The following is a 20,729-nucleotide window of genomic DNA, read 5'->3' as shown; positions in this document are numbered from 1 at the left end:
TCGCTGACAAGTTTGTCTGGCATGGCCTCCGGAAGGCCGTCCGCGGCTGGACCAGGACGTGCCTCGCGTGCCAGCGCGCGAAGGTGCACCGGCACACCCAGGCCCCATTGGCCCCGTTCACGGTGCCGGAACGAAGGTTCGACCACGTGCACGTGGCCCTGGTGGGACCTCTGCCCCCCTCGCGGGGTTTCACCCATGTCCTGACAATGGTGGACCGCACCACCCGGTGGCCGGAGGCCGTGCCTTTGGTGGCGACGACGGCGTCGGACGTCGCGCAGGCGTTCATCGCCACCTGGGTCGCCCGGTTCGGCGCCCCCTCGAACATCTCGTCCGACCGCGGCCCCCAGTTCACCTCGGAGCTCTGGGGGGCGGTCGCGCGGGGGCTCGGGGTCCAGCTGCACCGAACCACGGCCTACCACCCCCAGGCCAACGGCCTGTGCGAGCGGTTCAACCGCTCCTTGAAGGCCGTGCTCCGGGCCACCCTCCGTGACGGCGGCTGGGTCGACAGGCTCCCCTGGGTCCTGCTGGGCCTCCGGACGGCGCCCAAGGACGACCTGCGCGCATCCGCGGCAGAGTCGGTCTTCGGACAACCGCTGCGGGTGCCGGGCGAGTTCCTCCCCGACCCCACGGCACCATGGTCCGCGGCACAGGAGCGCTCCGCGCTGCAGGAGACAGCCCGGAGGTTCGCCCCGGTGCCGACGGCGCACCACGGGCACCCGCCTACGCACGTCGCCCCAGAGCTTCGCACCGCGGAGTACGTCTTCGTCCGGCACGACGCTCACCGGACACCACTGCGGCCCCCGTACGACGGGCCTTTCCGCATGCTGGAGACCGGGGTGAAACATTTCACCTTGGACATCGGCGGTACACCCGACCGCGTCTCGGTGGATCGCCTCAAGCCGGCCCACCTCGACGTGGACCACCCACCGCCGGTGGCTCGGCCCCCGCGTCAGGGCCGCCCCCCTGCGGGCCGACCCCCGGCACCGCCCAGGCCTGCCGGCACGCCGCCCCCCGGTCCTGCACCCATCCCGGGTGCAGCCGGAGGCATCCCAGCTGGCATCCCTGCACCCCGGACGCCGCCGGTCGCCAGAGGGCGCTTCGGCCGGGTCATCCGTTTGCCCCGCAAACTGGCCCTCCAGGTGCGCGGGAATTCTGGGGGGGCGCGTGTGGCGGACACGCAAGCTCACTGGCGTGAGGGCATCATTCCGCGCACCAAGTGGGCGGCGGCCACGCCCGAGGGGTAGGCGTGGCCGCGGGATATACACCGGGCGCGCAGCCTGGAGCGCTCCAGTGCTACAGTCGAGCTCTTATAATAAAGACTCTTGAACTTACCGCGTTGTCCGCTTCCTCCTTGTTATACAAGTAAGCGTGCGTAGCACCGCTCTTCACCAGCGTCTTTAATGTCGTATTCCTTCCTTACAGGAAGTTTGAGTGATGGGAGATGAGAGTGGGTAAAGAAACTATACACTCTTGTTTCAACTGTGTGTGCGTGTGGCGATACAGGCGTACAGTACGGCTGATGTGTTTATATCTTCTTTATTAGACATAATGTGGATGTAAATGAACACTCGTTTTACTCCGCGCGCGTTGTACATCACGTGCAGTGAATTTCACCTCCCGCTCCCAGCACCTTGTATTTATGATTTTAAAAAAAAAACGCTCTGTACACCGCCCTTGAGGCTCGGTTTGCAAGCCACCGTCTGCAGTTCCAAAATAAGAGACGTAATTGCTCTTTTATGGAGAAAGTTTTTCTTTTTTGTTTTATCCTCAAAAATATACCGTAGTGAACACACATTCGTGTTAAAAGATTGGACTTTAAAACCTAGCCTTGTGAAGGGGGACAGACATCTGTACAAACACACAAACGGACATTGTGTTCTATATGGTATCGTCCTTCTCGCCCTGTGGAGTCTACTATTACTATTATTATTATACCCTCTGGAGTCTACTATTATTATTATTATTATTATTATTATAATTATTATTATTATTATTATTATTATGCACATCGAATCCAGGAGGCGGTCATTGCGCGGTAAATTTGAATGCGGTTAGAGCCGATAAATTCGGCTTGTAGACATTTCGGCGCATGCGTGAAGCCGATAGAATCGGCTTGTAGACTCCAGAGGGTTAATCTAAAAGTACAATGATCTCCTTTATCATCCATATCCTAAATGTCATTTATATGTCCAACTTCCAGTTCCCTATTCACTTTTTCCTTGTACGACTGTCGAGTATTCCTTTCCATCGTTTGATCCACTCTATTGTAAAATTCTGATCCACACTCTCTCTACTGTAAAACTACTTTGTACGATCATAAGCACCCCCCTCATCCCCCATTCCCTCCCTTCTGTTCTCTTTCAGGAGGGTAAATCAAAGTCCTGATGATAAATAGTTGAACCAAAACAGCTTTGTGACGTTTCGCACGACTTCTTCCAAACTATCCAACAGCTCTGTGGTTGCGGAATCCTGGGGGTCGGCATCTGGCTGTCGGTAACCCAGGGGAACTTTGCGACGCTCTCTCCATCCTTCCCCTCCCTCTCCGCTGCCAATGTCCTCATCGCTGCAGGAACCATTGTCATGGTCATCGGCTTCCTCGGATGCCTTGGCTCCATTAAGGAAAACAGGTGTCTGCTTGTCAGTGTAAGTTTGCTGTGATAAGGGATTCCTCAATTTTTTTATATATTTTTTATTTCTCCCCATTTGCTCTTCCAACTGCAATTTTCTCGGTTGTCTATTCCTAAAGTAGTCATCTGGTGATTGTGCTTTATAATGTGCACCCTTGTATGGAAAGGCCTGAAGACATTCCTCTGAAGCTCGTGTAAGACAATGGGGTTGGCATGAGCCAGTGGCATGGACATGGTGCTCGTAAGGGTATTTCCTAAGACACCTTGGTATTTCAAGATACCTTTCCTATATTTCCATTGGAATTTCTAGACATTTCTATAAGGCAGATGGTTACAATTACTATAGCTTGGATAAAGTAATTAATTGCAGTGTCAAGATTATTATTAATGAATGGGCAGAGAACAGGAGGAAAGAGATGGGATGGGGTGGCCGTTAAATGGGCATCACATCTTCCGGCATTAGTTTGTGGATGTTAAAGATCCCATGGTGTCATTTCACGAAGAGATGCTGAGTTATCATGAACAAACACCATTAACAAATTTAAAATACTTGTCCCAACTACCTTGTTGAGCATCAGGCCTCGTTAGCCAGTTCGTGAAAGGCTTGGGCCAAAATCTTCCCTCAGCCAACCCCACAAGAACGTGGGAATAAATGTGGCTGTTAAAGAAGACTCTGATGAAACGCCAACTCCAGATCATAATGTTGAGGTTGAGTGTCAAACTGTAAAATGTTCAGAAAATGTTGTGTGAATGTTCTACAAACTGTTTTACAGTAAAACGAAATATTCTAACACCCGCTCCTCCCCACACCTTCCAGTTTTTCTTTGGCATCCTTCTGGTGTTCCTGATGGAGGTGACTGCTGGAATCCTTTTTGTGACGTACACAGAACAGGTGACATTCCACACTTTTGTCGTCTTTCACAAAAAGTAGTATTTTTACATTCACTGCTGCTTTCTGTCGTGGGGTGTACACTTGGTGGTAAGGTTGTGGTAAAAGCTGGGTGGAAGGGTTGATTGCAACACAGATGGCTAGATACTCTGGCTCATCTCAGCACTAACCCTTGCTATACTATGCTGGCATCTGTGATTTTTGTACACGAGGGAGTTGAGACAGACATGTCCCATTCAGGATCTGGAGAAGAGAATGTTGACCAGGCCATCAAATTTGTCTGGAGCTGAAGGAGGGAAAAATGGATGCAAAAGCAGATTGGCTTATGGCATAATAGCCTGAGTGAGTTTTCTCTTGAACGATCCATAACCACTCTCGTTGAGTATTTCAAGCCGAAGCATTACGTTTTGTTCATGGAACAGTCTTCAGAATACTTTCTATTCACTGGTTCGGGTCCTCATGTCGGATGTCAGCTCTCGCATGCTCTCTCTCTCTCTCCCTCTCTCTGTCACGCTCTCGCAAACTCTTCCTCTCTCTGTCACGCTTTCTCTCTGTCACGCCCTCGCACGCTCTCTCTCTCTCTCTCCCTCTCTCTCTGTCACACTCTCGCATGCTCTCTCTCTGTGTTGCGCTCCCTCTCTCTCTGTCATGCTCTCTCTGTCACGCTCTCACTGTTGGGCTCTCGCACGCTCTTTCTCTCTCTCTCTCTGTCGGGCTATCGCACGCTCTCTCCATCGCGCTCGCATGCTCTCTCTCTCTCTCTCTCTCTGTCATGCTCTCTCTGTCATGCTCTCACTGTTGGGCTCTCGCACGCTCTTTCTCTCTCTCTCTCTGTCGGGCTATCGCACGCTCTCTCCATCGCGCTCGCATGCTCTCTCTCTCTCTCTGTCACGCCCTCTCTCTGTCGTGCGCGCTCTCTTTTTCCCTCTCTCTCTCTCGCTCTCACACGCGCTCTCTCTCTCTCTCTCTCTCTCTCTGTCATGCTCTCTCTGTCATGCTCTCACTGTTGGGCTCTCGCACGCTCTTTCTCTCTCTCTCTCTGTCGGGCTATCGCACGCTCTCTCCATCGCGCTCGCATGCTCTCTCTCTCTCTCTGTCACGCCCTCTCTCTGTGACGCCCTCTCTCTGTCACGCCCTCTCTCTGTCACGCCCTCTCTCTGTCAAGTGCGCTCTCTCTGTCAAGTGCGCTCTCTCTGTCAAGTGCGCTCTCTCTGTCAAGTGCGCTCTCTCTGTCAAGTGCGCTCTCTCTGTCAAGTGCGCTCTCTCTGTCACGTGCGCTCTCGCACGCACACACGCACACACACACACACACACACACACACACTCTCTCTCTATTGGGCTCTCGCACACTCTCTCTCTCTCTGTCATGCTCGCGCTCGCTCTCTCTCTCTGTCATGCTCGCGCTCGCTCTCTCTCTCTCTCTGTCATGCTCTCGCTCGCTCTCTGTCACGCTCTTTCTCTCTCTCTCTCTCCCACACTCTCTCCCTCTCTCTCTCTTCCACACTCTCTCTCTATTGCGCTCTCTTTCTCTCTCTCTCTCCCTCTCTCTTCCATGCTCTCTCTCTCCCTCCCTCTCTCTATCTCTTCCATGCTCTCTCTCTCTCTTCCACACACTCTCTCTCTATCTCTTCCACTCTCTCTCTCTATTGCGCTCGCACGCTCTCTCTCTCTCTTTCTCTCTCTTCCACACACACACTCTCTCTCTCTTCCATGCTCTCTCTCTCTCTCTTCCACACACTCTCTCTCTCTCTTCCACTCTCTCTCTCTCTTCCATGCTTTATCTCTCTCTTCCATGCTCTCTCTCTCTTCCACACTCTCTCTCTCTCTTCCTCTCTCTCTCTTCCATGCTCTCTCTCTCTCTCTTCCACGCTCCCTCTCTCTCTCTCTTCCATGCTCTCTCTCTAATGCGCTCTTGCACTTGCACGCTCTCTCTCTCTCTCTTCCACGCTCTCTCTGTCTCGCTCTCTCTCTACCTCGGTCATGCACTCTCTGTCTCTCTCTCTCTCTCTCTCTGTCGCGCTCTCACAAACTTTCTCTTTCTCTCTGTTGCGTTCGCTGCCGCGCTCTCTCTCTCTGTCTGTCGCACTCTCCTATGCTCACAAAACCTTCACTGGGATCTCATAAAGAAAAACCTCACGAGAGTCTCCCGATCGGATTTAGAGAAAGTGAATTCCTTAATGTAACGGGATCCTGAACATGCCAGATGGCGTGTGGTGCTCGTTGGGGCTTTCATCTCCAGAGCCTTACTTTGGCGCTTGGCCACGCACATTCGACTTCACATTCTCCCTGCAGGTGTTTTACCTGCTGGTCATCCCTACATCCATACATTACGCAGCGAGTGGGAGGAAGCTCGTGGAGGTTTTCAATTTTCCTCCACTTTTAATGGTTTGCAGTTTGTAACAAAGTTACTTGTTCATTCCAACTTGTGTTTTCATCCTTGTTGTGGATTCCATTTGTTTAAGGATGTAATTGTAAATGACAGCACAAAGGTAACTATTAATTTTTCATCCTATGAAAGACTGGTATTTACATTATCTGTCTGTGCCTCTCTCTATCCCGACTGCTCAGTTTGTGTGAATGGACATGCGAATGAAGGGGATTTAAAGCTTCCGTGATGCTACCAAAAAAACCAGTTTGCACAACTACGTCGGACCAATCTTGGGCTTGGGTTGGCGTTATTGTGGTTGGTCATACACATGTTTCCAACTTTGTTTCAACATTGGCTTTTAAACGAAAGAGTGTGAGTTGACATCGACCCAACATTCGTTATCTCCGTTAGCCCAAGAGAATGGCCACTGATGGGCCAAGGTTGGCCCTTCACAGCTGTGCGAGCTGGGCAGCCCTTTTGTCGAGTGCCATTGAGATAATAACATAATTAACTGGAATTCTTTTTGGGCATTCTGAGTTTTTTTTTAGATATTCTTGTATTTTGGTTTTGGATCCATGCGGTGGGTTGATCACCATTTGAGAAACATTTTGCGCTGCTCCTGTTGAGTGCTGTGCAGCCAGCTGGGGTGCATGTGCATGTATATTTCTCTCATTTATTGACTAGTGACACTGGTAAGGTTATGTTTGACCATACATGGTAATGATGAGTCCAACTGAAGATGTCGTGAAATTATACATGGGCTCTGTATAATTTGTTTTCACCTTGCAATCCTCCTTAACAGGTGTCTGTGCTGTTGATGCTCTTGCAGTAAGCGATGCAAAGGGTGGTTTGCCAATCTCTTTCCTGTCATGCTCTCTCTCTCTCTCTCTCTCTCTCTCTCTCTCTCTCTCTCTCTCTCTCTCTCTCACTGTCACATTCTCACACGCACTCTCTCTGTCACACTCTTGCATGCACTCTCGCTGTCACGCTCTCACTCGCTCTCTTTCTGTCATGCTCTCGCATGCTCGCTTTGCTTCACTCTTGCATGCTCGCTTTGCTGCACTCTTGCATGCTCTCCGTCTGTGTTACACTCTCACATGCTCTCTCTCTCTCTGTACCGGGCTCTCGCACCCTCTCTGTGGCGCGATCTCACACGCTCTGTGTCACGCTCTCGCACGCACTGTCGTGCTCTCGCACGCTCTCTGTCTCCCTCTCGCACGCTCCCTGCCTCGCTCTCGCACGCTCTCTGCCTTGTTCTCACACACACTTTCTGCATCGTGCTCTCGTACGCTCTCTCTCTCTGTGTCATGCTCACGCACGCTCTCTGTCTGTGTCATGCTCTCGCACATTCTCTCTCTCTCTCTGCGTCACGCTCTCGCTCTCTCTCTTTCTGCGTCGTGCTCTCACACGCTCTCTCTGCATCATGCTCTCAAACGCTCTCTCTATGCATCATGCTCTCGCAGGCTCTCTCTCTGTGTCATGCTCTTGCATGCTCTCTCTCTGCGTCATGCTCTCGTACGCTCTCTCTCTCTCTCTCTCTCTCTCTCTGCGTCGTGGTCTCGCACACTCTCTCTCTCTCTGCGCCGCACTCTCGCATGCTCTCTCTCTGTGTTGCGTTATTGCTCGCTCTCTCTCTGTGTCGCGGTCTCGCATGCTCTCTTCCTGCGTCACGCTCTCGCATGCTCTCTCTTTCTGCATCGCACCCTCTCTCTCTCTCTCTCTCTCTGCGTCGTGCTCTCGCATGCTCTCTCTTTCTCTCCCTTTGCGTTGTGCTCTTTCAAGCTCTCTCTCTGTCATGCTCTCACACCATCTCTCTCTCTCTCGCTCTCTCTCTCGCCCTCTCTCTCTCGCCCTCTCTCTCTCTCTCTCTCTCTCTTTTGCGCTCTTGCACGCTCGCGCTCGCACGCTCTCTCTGTGACACTTCCTCTGTCCCTCTGTCTCTCTGTCTCTCTATCTCTCTGTCGAGCTCTGCCCCCATCGCACTCTGTCTGTTGAGCTTGGTATTTTAGGAAGCAGTTGTGAAACAAAGGCCAATCTTTTACTGCTTACTGTGTTTTGAATTTTTGAATTTTTTTTTTTTTTTTGTATGCAAGATCGAGGCTCATGTAAGAGCTAACATTAATCACAAAAAGACAAACTGACATAAAACATAAGATAAAGGGAGCGGGAGACAAGATGGGAAGAGAGGGAAGCACACAAGCACAACAGTAGAGAACAGGGACAACGGAAGATCTGTGGGAGGGAGAGGGCTTGGGGGGAGGAGACATGGGAAGGGGGGGGGGGGGGGGGAGTATAAAACACATGGACACTGCTAGGACTTCCAGGAAAGAAGTCGGAATTTCAAAAAAGTGGATCTGGGGTGAATTAGCGGGGGTAGAAAAGATCAAGGTTTTGGATGGGGGAAGATAAGAGATGGTGGTGAACAGCTGTTTTAAAGACCTGGAGGGAGGAGTGCGATCGAAGTTTTTTTTTTTTGTTTTTTTTTCATATACGTGTCTGTGTGACTTTTTTTGCTGGAATGCTGGAACTTCTTCAGCCTTTTTAGAACCTGCTTCTGTGGGACCTTCTGACGTACTGCTCCACATTTTGTCACTGCTGATGTTCCCCTTAATTATTGTTATAAGGCTCTAAGAGTCGCTGGTTACATTGAACACTATTTTACCCCATTTCATCAACATCTTGTTAGCTTTAATATACCATTTTTGCTTTGCCTTTTAAGCCAAATCAGTCATTTTTTTTGAGCATGCATTTCCTCTCCTTTCCTTAATCATCATAATGTGGCTGAAACGAGGTTCCTTTTGTTGCAGCACATGACGCTTATTTGAAAACCCGAAGCCAGAATAACAAACTGATGGTTGTGATGGATGTTTATTTGAGTTTAACTCGTGTGTACTGTTAAGCCTCAAATTGCAGCATCCTTTCGCCTATGAGGTTTCTTCATCACAATGTGGTTCCTTCTGTCTGGTTCATTCTCATGACTGATGTAATCACGCTGTCACCGTATGAAAATATTGGACTTATTGTGACAGGTGGCATGTTTGCACCGAGATAGTGTTTTTTTAAAGGATTAATGACTCGTAAAATGAATTTTGAATGGTTTAGACATGGAAATGGTGAACTTTCTTGAGGCAAGAAAAGCGCATTAATTCTAGTCGGTCTGCATTGCACTTTATACAAATACCTCTCTCTACCTATGGGTGGGCCTGTTTCGCATTCCCTGTTTAACAATCAGGTTGGCCTGTTTAGCTATAAACTGTCATCCTAGTGATTTACCGGCAGAGTGATTCATCGATGTGTTTGTCGTCCCTCGGATGGACATTAAAATGGGTGTCCCATCTGCTGGCATTAGTTGGTGAATGTTAAAGATCCTACTGTGAATAGAGGTGAGCTATCGCTGGCACCCAAAACAAATTCCTGCTCTGACTTCCTGAATTGAACCCTGGTTCCCTGGTGTTGGGCTAGCGGCTAGGGTGCCGGCTTAGGATCCTAGGATCCTGGGTTCGAATCCCGGTCGATCGCTGAATTAACGCCAGGGGGGTTGACTCAGCCTGTCATCCTTCCGAGGTCGGCTAATTGAGTACCAGCTCACTGGTAATTCCCTGTTTGTCGTTAAAGGCGACAAAAAGGGTTGGCGTCAGGAAGGGCATCTGGCCGTAAAACATTGCTTCAAAAAGGGGACGAAAAACAACAACAACCACGGCTCCCGAAAAAGGCCAACCCCCGCTTTGCGGGGAAAAATGGCCTCTAAAGGTGGTTTTTACTTCCTGAATTGGAGTGAGGACCCATCCAGGATTGTAACCCTAGCCACGAAGCTGCTTCGGCAGAACCGACGCCTTTGTGGACGGTAGATCATGGTGCCATGGTACTTTTATACTCCGTGCCATGGTACCACGAAGGCTGTCGAGGTACTTTTATACCTCCAACTTCCCCTTCTGCTAAATAATGTATTTTAACAGCCGCAGGCCCGTTCCGGTTCCACGGTTCGAGTCCCATCGGTCGTGTCAAAACCACCAGCCTAGGTCCACAGCTGTTTGCCACATTTTCAGTAGCATTCTGACTGGTGGGTCTCACGAAAAAGATTTTTGAAGGAATTTACCAAGTCCGCCATTTTGGCACACTTCCAGTCACGTGACCGGAACGAGCTTTACAATCCCCGTTACTTGTTACCAGTCACGAGCGGAACCTTGCTGCCAAATTTCAGCTGAATCTGGCCAGCAGTTTGGCCTGAAAAGTCGAAATAGGAGACAGATGGATGGACGGACGGACGGACGGTGCAGGGATGACAATACGTTATCTGGAATTCGAATTACAGATAAGCTAACAGGAGGGCAGGGAAAATAAATATCTGTCTCCACGTTGTAGTGACGCATGTCTTACCTCACAATGAATTACTTCATACTTATTGTCCTCCGTCGCACCGCGGAGCGAAAGGGGGACTATGGTTTTTCCCCTCCGTCCGTGTTTGTTACTTTGGACCTGGCGAATGCACCACATTGGATGCTCACTTGATGTCGCTGTTAACAAGATTTGGTGACTTTGGCAAGATTGGACAAGTTCTATGTTTACCTCCGCTACTGAAGGTGGAAGGAGGTTATGTTTTCACCCCTGTCTGTCTGTCTGTTTGTGAACAAGATATCCCAAAAAGTTGTGGACGGATTCGGACGAAATTTGGCAGAGATTTTGCGTATGTGACAAGGACCAAATGATTGGATTTTGGTGAAGATCCGGATTCGGATCCGGCTACTAGGATTTTAAAAAGTGATTCTTCACCATTGGGAGACGGGGCCAAAACGATACATAGCGGGATATCTCAAAAAGTTATGAACGGATTTGGACGAAACTTGGTGAAGACGTTGTGTGTGTATATATGAATGATCGTTTTAAGGCCATTTTCCCCGCTAGAGCGGGGGTTAGCCTTGCGGGCCCCATGACAATCATGGTTCCCTGTTTGAGGCAATGTTTTTATGGCCGGATGCCCTTCCTGACGCCAACCCTTAGTCGCCTCTTACGATGCGCAGGGATACGGTGTACCTATTCTAAATCGGGGTACACACCGTGTGTGTGTGACGAGGACTAATCGATATTGGTGGAGATTTAAATATGGATTCATATACGAGAATTATTTAATTTTAAAATGATTCTTCACCTTTGAGATATTGGGTGAAAAGCGATATACAACATGATATTTAAATTAGAACAATGCGACTGTCACCAATATGCCTCCGCATAGTCCCACAACGGGTAGATGCCATCACTCTGCATATGTATGGGTAGGGGATCACGTTTGTGAAGTTTCGTGTTGATCGGATGAGGTTCGTTTTTCTATCCAAGATTGCTGCCAAACCACGTGACCTATGAGATCATTTTAAAACTATATGCAACAGTGCTGTTTGATGATATTTGTAAAAATTCGCATCGATAGAGTGAGCGGTCTCAGAGATATAATTATTTAATATTTTCCTTCAATCCAATATGGCTGCCAAACCATGTGACCTATGATGTCATAAATTTAATATTTCAATACAAATGGATCATAGATCATGTGCATGCAATTTCTGATTTTTAAGATAAGGAATTCGATTAAAACTTTTTTAGCTGGTATACCACTTCACCTATGATGTCATCATTACAATGCTTTTGTTCCCCATTGGAAATACTTTACAATGTGTGAAGTTTCAAATTTTTCCATTCAGCGGTTTCTGAGAAATAATTGTTTAATTACTTGCTTTTAATCCAAGATGGCTGCCATACAACGCGACATATGACGTCACAATAATCATAAAAACATTCTGCATGGGTGTCACTCCTACCCTGAAATTTTCGTCTCGATTGGACATGTGGTTGCTGAGAAAAACGACGTTTAGCCCGTACCTACGGACGGACAATCAGAAAACATAATGCCTCCGGCGACTTTGTCGGCAGAGGCATCAAAAGTTATGGATGAGTTCAGAATAAACTTGGTGGACGAGTTGGTTCGGTGACAAAAACAAGTTATTAGATTTTGGTTCAGGTCCGAATCCAGATCCGGTCTATCAGTGGGATACAAAACATAAACTGTTCAGCCTGGCGGAGGTGTGCGCTCTACTGAGTACCGTTCTAGTTACTCCTGTTATCATGTATTATTACCCTCGCCAGAGGAGAGGTTATTGCATTTGAGTCCGTTTTTTGTTTGTCTGTCTGTTTGTCCGCACAGAATAAATATGGTTTTCTCTGCAACCATTGGTCCGATTGACAGCAAATTTTCACCATAGGTGCAACTCCACCTGTATAAATTTTTAATGATAATTATGACGTCATAGGTCACGTGGTTCGGGTGCCATCTTGGAAAAACCGAAAATGTTTGCACCTCTATCTCCGAAAGCTCTGCATATAAAAATAGAGACATGGCTCATTGTAAATAACTCTCCATGGGAAATAAAATATGTCAATGATGATGTCATATGTGCCTCCATTATGACGTCATAATTCGACAAGTACAAAACTTCATCCTATCAAGATGAAATTTCTTGAGCATTATTTCGGGATAAATTCATGGAGGAAAAAAAAGATGACGTCATCGGTCACGTGCTTCGGTCGCCATATTTGTTTTACTACAAAAGCCTTCAAAACCACTGAAAACACGTCCTGGTGAGGGTCTGCAATCTGATTGCTCTTTCTTGTTGTCCCCCGTCGCACAGCGGAGCGAAAGGGGGACTTATGGCTTTCCCCTCCGTCCGTGTGTCCGTCCGTCCGTGCGGGCGTGTGTGTGTGTGTGTGTGTGTGCGTGCGTGCGTAAGCGAAGGACCGCATTCGAATTTGGTGTGTGGGTGCAACCCACGTCAAAATCCAAGATGGCCGCCGCCATGTATGTCTGATGCCATGTATGTCTGAACCTTGTAACCTGCATATTGGGTTGGAGACGGCGTGCTTGGAGACGGCGGCAGGAATTTTCGAAGCTCCACACGGTCTCCACGTTTTTCGAAGTTAAGTCTGTTCACAATTGTATTTTGTCGAAACTGTATTTATCTTTCGGTGTGTGAAGTTATTGTGTGCAACTTTGGTTGTTTCTCGGTGTTTATCTTTCATAAATTGATCGTCTGTTTGCCGTGTCGTGTCTTGAGGCCTTGTACAGTGTGCACTGTACAACCTTGAGGCTTTGTTTTTCTCTCAGCGGTCCGTCTTTTGTGATCCAATAACTTTCGTTCTCTGTATTCCCAGACTTTTCACCCATAGCCTACTTCCTTGTGTAAATCTCAACTCAAAAAAAAAAAAAAAAAAAAAAAAAAACATTTTCCTTCTCTGTTATCATTCGTTTATTCATTCTTATTCGTTCGTTCGTTCTTCGACCACGTGTTTCTCCCCCATTTCCCCAGATAGTTTTCACTCATTAACCTTCAATGTTTACACTTTCCCCTCAAGTTATGTATTCCGTCATATTTTATAACACCCTTTTCTTCTTCTTCTTTAAAAGGCTGCTTTCGACTTGCTCACCAAATCAATTCATCCCAAAAAAAATATCCATCTCCTATAGTGCCTTTTTTCTACATTCCCTAAACTCTCCTGCACTCCATCCTCCATCCAGCGTCCTTAAACGTATTTTTAACTCGAAGGTCACAAGCAACGCATTTTGCAATAAATGTTCGTTTCCCATAAATCGTACACTTTCAAAAATCCAATCTCACCCCTCCCCTCCAAATCTTCCCCATAACCCCTCCCCTCCAAATCTTCCCCATCACCCCTCCCCTCCAAATCTTCCCCATCACCCATCCCTTTCAAATCTCCCCCCTTGCCCCCTCCCTCCTAAACGACCCCCTCACCCCTCCCCGCCAAGACGCCCCCTCGCCCCTCCCCTCCGAGACTCCTGCCTCACCCCTCCCCTCCAAATCTCCCCCATATCCCATCCCTTTCAAATCCCTCCCCTTGCCCCTTCCCTCCCAAACTTCCCCCTCACCCCTCCCCTTCAAATCTCCCCACCCTCATTGCTTCTCAATTTCCCCCCTCTCACTCCTCCTCCTCAAAGCGTCCTCCCCGCTTCTTCCCCCTTCAAACTCTCACCTCCATCTCCCCCAACCTTCTGCCTCGCTCTTCCCCCTCCTCAAATAACACCTCATTGTGGCTCACCCAATCACCATCAAACCTTTTGTCCGCCCCATCCTTCCCTTTCTCCGAGCTATTCTGAAATCTCTGACACACCTTCAACAGCTCTCCCTACCTCTTCCACCTCTTCCACATCTTACCCTACCCCTCCTCCCCCCTGTTCTGTATCTGATGCTCCCCCTTCCTCTTCATTAACGGTATGGACCTCAAACATCCGGGGCCTTCGTTCAAACTTAACTGATCTCCCCATACAGGTTGCTTCTGTCAAACCAGACGTGATCTGCTTAACAGAAACTTTCCTCCTTTATGATGTCTCTGATTCCATAGTATCTCTCCCGGGCTACTCCCTCCTCCGGTATGATAGACCTGAGCCTCGTCCTGGAGGCGGGGTTGCTATCTTTATCAAAAACTCTCTTCCTCACTCGCCCTGCACTGCACTCTCTCCACCTCACCCCCAGGAATACCTCTGGCTACGGCTTCCCCTTCGCTCCCACCTCTTGTTCATATGTGTGTTGTACCGTCCACCAAACAGTGATGACTCCATCTACATCTCGCTGTCTGATGATATGGACCAACTTCTATCTACTCATCCCAACTCTCTCTTCCTCATATGTGGTGATTTCAACTGTCATCATGCCAGTTGGCTGGGTGTGGGTACCTCTCTCACCAGCCATGGCTCCTCAGCAAAGGACTTCTGCGACTCACTGGGACTGACACAATCTGTCAATTTCCCGACCCGGATCTCAGTCAACGGAACATCTTCTCTTCTGGACTTGGTTATGACTAACTTCCCTGAAAATGTCTGCTGCTCTTCTTCTGCTCCGATCGGATCATCTGATCATGTCCTTGTTAAAGTGGACATCTCTCTGACCATCCTCAGGGAGCCTGCTCAGCGTCGACGAGTCTGGCATTTCACTCAGGCCAACTGGCACGGTCTTCAAGCAGCCATCAATCATCTGGACTGGTCTCCCATTTCTACCACCTCTGACATCAACTCATCCTGGGAATTCTTCCAAAGTAAATTGCTCTCTCTCATGCACAGATTTATCCCATCTCGTCTTCAGTTGTCATACCCTTCCTCCCGTCCATGGTACACGGAATCTTGTGGTGAGGCTGTTGCCCAGAAACAACTTGCCTTCGTCTCCTGGAAAGCAAATCCAACGGAAGGAAATCTCATTTCCTTTCACAAAGCCCGAAACAAGTGTGTGTCCACCCTCAGGAGAGCCAGGAAACAATATCTCTGCGTTCTCAAGACCGAACTCTCTTATCTGTCTCCCTCTTCCAAATCCTGGTGGCGTCTGGTCAAATCCGTTTCTGGTGTTTGTTCCCCCTCCATCCCCTCCCTTACCTCAAACGGCTACACAGCTGACTCCGCACGTGAAAAAGCTGAATGCCTCAACTCTGTGTTTGCCTCTAAATCTTGTGTCCCAAACCCATCCCTCTCTGTACCCACCATACCCAGTCGTACCCTGCTGCTCCTGGACTCCGTGTCCTTTCCTCCTGACAAGGTGGAAAAGTTTCTGTCAACCCTCGACTCTGATTCTGCAACTGGACCCGACGGCATCAGCCCACGGGTCCTAAAATCCTGCTCTGCTGCTCTATCTCACCCTCTCTCTGTTCTCTTCACCCTCTCTTTTGCTCAAGGTCAACTGCCATCTGCTTGGAAATCAGCCAACATCACCGCTTTGCACAAAAAAGGTGCAAAAACAGATCCTAGCAACTACAGACCAATCAGCCTTCTCCCAATTATCAGCAAAGTCATGGAATCCATCATTGCTTCGGATATGAAATCTTTCCTCTTCTCCAATGGCTTGATCTCTGATCATCAATTTGGTTTCAGACCAGGTCACTCTACTCTGGACATGCTGCTTCTGCTGTCTCAACAATGGATGGAGGTCCTCAATGCCAAACAGGAAATTAGAGCTGTCTCCCTCGACATATCACGTGCCTTCGACACGGTCTGGCACCCCGCTCTGCTCACCAAACTCTCCTCCTTTGGTATCCATGGAAATCTCCACGCATGGCTGGCGGACTTCCTCTCTAGTCGTCGTCAACGTGTGGCCCTGAATGGGTTTCTCTCATCTCCTCTTCCTGTTCAGGCTGGAGTTCCCCAAGGCAGTGTTCTGGGCCCCTTGCTTTTTCTGGTCTTCATCAATGATCTCTCTGACTCTCTCGAAAATCCTCTCTATCTCTTTGCTGATGACTCCACTCTCTGCCGCTCCATTCCTCTTCCCTCAGATCGGCAGTCTGCTGCCTCCTCACTCTCTGAAGACCTGGACAAAATCACAGACTGGTCAAACAAGTGGAACATGTCTTTCAATCCTGACAAATCTCACACTCTTACTATGTCTCTCCGAAAAGATCGACTGGACAACCCTCCCATCTACTTTCTCAACAATCCTCTCCAAGAAGTTCTGTCGCTCAAGATTTTGGGTCTCACTATCTGCCATGATCTTTCTTGGGAAAACCACATTTCCAAGCTGGCCTCCAAAGCCAGTCGCCGACTGGGCATCCTCCGTCGTGCGAAGTCCTTCCTCGGCACACCTGAGCTCCTCACCACATACAAGGCTTTCATCCGCAGCTCAATGGAATACTGTTCTCCCCTATGGGCCGGTGCTCCTGCCTCACACCTAGCTCGGCTTCACGCTGTTGAAACCAAAGCTTTCAGAATTATTGGAATCTCCCGCGATGAAGCTATCTCTGAGGGCCTTTCACTCACTCACCGCAGGCAGGTAGGTGGTCTTTCTGTCTTCTACCGACTCCTCTCCGGCGTTGCACCCCCAGCTCTCTCTGTGCTCTGTCCCCCAAATATTCCTACAGGTCGCACAAGATCTGCCAGCAACCCTCTGATGGTTAAACTGCCGAAATCTCGGCTCTCTGCTCACCTTCACTCTTTCATTCCTCTTTTCTCCCGCCTCTGGAACAAACTCCCTCACTCCCTTCAATCCCACTCCTCCCTCCAGGTCTTTAAAACAGCTGTTCACCACCATCTCTTATCTTCCCCCATCCAAAACCTTGATCTTTTCTACCCCCGCTAATTCACCCCAGATCCACCTTGTTTGAAATTCCAACTTCTTTCCTGGAAGTCCTGGCAGTGTCCATATGTTTTATACCTCTCCCACCGCCCCCTTCCCACGCCCCCCCCCCCCCCCCCCCAAAGCCCTCGCCCTCTCTCAGATCTCTCGATGTCTCCATGTCTCTCGGTCCCTGCTCTCAAATGTTGTGTTTGTGTCCTTCCCCCTCTCTCCCCATCTTGTCTACCGCTCCCTATGTTATATGTTTTATGTGTCGGTTTGTCTTTCTGTGTGATTAATGTTCGCTCTTTCACGAGCCTCGACCTTGTATACAAAAAAAAAAAAAAAAAAAAAAAAAAAAAAAAAAATAAGCGAAGTACCAACTTCTAATCTGGTGTGTGGGTGTATCTAGGCATAAGGAAGAACGCTATTGAAAATTAGGTCGCCACGTCAAAATCCAAGATGGCCGCCGCCATTTATGTCTGAACCTTGTGAGATGAATATCTTGAAAAATAAGCGAAGTACCAACTTCTAATTTGGTGTGTGGGTGTATCTCGGCAGAAGGACGAACGCTATTGAAAATTGGGTCGCCACGTCAAAATCAAAGATGGCCGCCACCATATATATGTCTGAAACTTGTGAGCGAAATATTCCGAAAAATAAGCGAAGTACCAACGTCTAATCTGGTGTGTGGGTGTATCTAGGCACAAGGAAGAACGCTGTTCAAAATCGGGTCGCCACGTCAAAAGCCAAGATGGCCGCCGCCATCTATGTCTGAACCTTGTGAGATGAATATCTTGAAAAATAAGCGAAGTACCAACTTCTAATTTGGTGTGTGGGTGTATCTCGGCATAAGGAAGAAGGCTATTGAAAATTGGGTCGCCACGTCAAAATCAAAGATGGCCGCCACCATATATATGTCTGAACCTTGTGAGCGAAATATCTTGAAAAATAAGCGAAGTACCAACTTCTAATTTGGTGTGTGGGTGTATCTAGGCACAAGCAAGAACGCTGTTTAAAATTGGGTCGCCACGTCAAAATCCAAGATGGCCGCCGCCATGTATGTCTGATGCCATGTATGTCTGAACCTTGTAACCTGCATATCTTGAAAAATAAGCGAAGTACCAACTTCTAATCTGGTGTGTGGGTGTATCTATTGGGTCGCCACGTCAAAATCCAAGATGGCGGCCGCCATGTATGTCCGAACCTTGTGACATGAATATCTTGAAAAATAAGCGAAGTACCAACTTCTAATCTGGTGTGTGGTTGTATCTAGGCATAAGGAACAACGCTATTGAAAATTGGGTCGCCATGTCAAAATCCAAGATGGCCGCCGCCATGTATGTCTGAATCTTGTGAGATGAATATCTTGAAAGATAAGCGAAGTACCAACTTCTAATTTGGTGTGTGGGTGTATCTCGGCATAAGGAAGACCGCTATTGTAAATTGGGTCGCCATGTCAAAATCCAAGATGGCCGCCACCATATATATGTCTGAACCTTGTGAGCGAAATATCTTGAAAAATAAGCGAAGTACCCTCTGGTGTGTGGGTGTATCTAGGCATAAGGAAGAATGCTATTGAAAATTGGGTCGCCACGTCAAAATCCAAGATGGCCGCCTCCATGTATGTCTGAACCTTGAGCGAAATATCATATCATAGCATGTTTTCTGCGTGTTCCACTTTGTCAACTCACATCACATCCCCGACGGGGGACCTAGGTGTAACGCTTGTTATACTTGTGATAAGCAAAATCTTCATTCCATACCTCGGAACTGCAGATTCTGACCAGAGCTCACTCGGGTTTGGAAATCGGATCGGGCAATGTCGACTATAATTTGAGATGAATACTTAGCTAAAGTCAAGGTCAGAGGGGAACACATTCGATTAAGAGTAGGGATGACGCACATATCTTAATTTAGATAGTCCTTCTCATTTCTTTTGGCAGTATTTTTTGGAGTCAGAAGCAAATTGCAATCCTGTGTTACCCTGATTTTGAGTAATCGAGGGTGGTGCACATGGTCATGATTAGGTTGTCTGACATTTACATTGGGAGTAATATCGATTGTGAATTGGTCAATGTGTTCACTTCTGTTTTACCTTCACTGTCTGAGGTTAGCATTTACAGTCGTGGCCAAAAATATTGGCACCCTTGCACTTTTTTCAAATAACTCACAATTTTCTCTAAAATAAGTTGAAATTGACAAAAGTATTTGATCTCCACAATTCTTTATTTCACTGTTAATATTACAGACCTTTGTTTTTGATTCAGAACTTAAAATATCCTTTTTAATCAGAAAAGAAAAATAAATGGCATTGACAAAATTATTGACACCCTAGACTTAATATTTGGTTGCACAGACTTTGGACAAAATAACTGCAGTCAAGCGCTTCCTATAGCCATGAATGAGCTTCCGACACCTCTCCTGGCAGTTTGACCCACTCTTCTTGTGCCAACTGCTCCAGTTCTCCCAGATTTGAAGGGTGCCTTCTCCCAACTGCTGTTTTGTGATCTCCCCACAGGTGTTCAATGGGATTTAGATCTGGACTCATTTGCTGGCCACTTCGGAACAGTCCAGCGTTTTATGTTGAACAATTCCTGCGTGCTTTTTGAAGTGTGTTTGGGATCATTGTCCTGCTGCAAGACCCATGACCTTTGACGAAGACCCAGCTTTCTGACATTGGGTTGAACATTGCGCTCCAAAATGCCTTGGCAATCTCCTGATTTCATGATGCCATGCACACATTCAAGGCACCCAGTGCCAAAGGCAACACAAAAATCACAAAACATCATTGAACCTCCTCCATGTTTGACTGTAGGGAAGGTGTTCTTTTCTTTGAAGGCTTCATTTTGTTTTCTGTAAAAATAGAGATGATGTGCTTTACCAAAAAGCGCCAATTTGGTCTCATCTGTCCACAGGACATTCTCCCAGAAGGATTTTGGCTTGTTCAGGTGTTTTTCGCAAACTCGAGTCAGGCTTACTTATGTCTCTCTCTCAGTCCTGGGTCTCCTACCACAGAACCCCCTTTCATTGAGTTGGCAACGGACGGTGCGAGTTGAAACTGTTGTACCTTGTGTCTGAAGGTCAGCTTGAATTTGTTTGGCAGTTGATCGAGGTGCTTTCTCCACCATTGGAACAATCCTTCGCTGCGAACTTCTATCAAGTTTTCTCTTACGGCCACGTCCAGGGAGGTTTGCTGCAGTGCAATGGGCCTTAAACTACCTGTGGACACAGCAACATCAAGGTCAGCTTGAATCTGTTTGGCAGTTGATCGAGGTGCTTTCTCCACCATTGAACAATCCTTCGCTGCGATCTTCAATCATGTTTTCTCTTACGGCCATGCCCAGGGAGGTTTGCTGCAGTGCCATGGGCCTTAAACTACCTGTGGACACAGCAACATCAAGGTCTCTGGAGACGAACTTGTAGCCTTGAGATTGTCCATATTTGGCTTCAATCTTGTGTCTGACCTCCTCCGACAATTCTCTGGTTTTCTTTATTTTCTCCATGCTCTTTGTGGTACACACAGTGACACAAAACAGCAGAATTCCTCCTTTTCTCTATTCAAACTGGTTGATTGAGTGATTTTTATATTGCAGGCACCTGCAACTCACTGCAGGTGAGGTCAATTCCAAAGTAAGGGAGAATCACCTGCTTTACATCTAATTATTTCCAACAACTTCTAAAAGGTGCCAATGATATTGTCCGGGCCATTTTAGAATTTCTGTGTGGCATAAGCTACGATTTAAGTAATTTTT

The 20,729-nt window shown here is 47.9% G+C and overlaps 1 protein-coding gene across 6 annotated transcripts in view; it reads left to right on the top strand.

Moving 5' to 3' along the window:
• Nucleotides 1-20,729, top strand: part of LOC137432323 (tetraspanin-4-like) — a 154,134-nt gene that overhangs the window by 114,257 nt on the left and 19,148 nt on the right. For all 6 annotated transcript variants that reach the window (XM_078783028.1, XM_068124157.2, XM_068124158.2 and 3 more), the window contains 2 exons: nucleotides 2,452-2,643; nucleotides 3,445-3,519. In XM_078783028.1, the coding sequence (XP_078639154.1) occupies nucleotides 2,452-2,643; nucleotides 3,445-3,519 (267 nt within the window). The remainder of the gene's footprint in view (nucleotides 1-2,451; nucleotides 2,644-3,444; nucleotides 3,520-20,729) is intronic.

This window comes from Myxine glutinosa, chromosome 8 (assembly GCF_964187855.1).
Source record: "Myxine glutinosa chromosome 8, kmMyxGlut1.1, whole genome shotgun sequence".
NCBI classification, from domain to species: Eukaryota; Metazoa; Chordata; class Myxini; order Myxiniformes; family Myxinidae; genus Myxine; species Myxine glutinosa.
The sequence above is the reverse complement of the archived record's forward strand: the minus strand, read 5'-3'. Positions and strand labels throughout refer to the sequence as shown.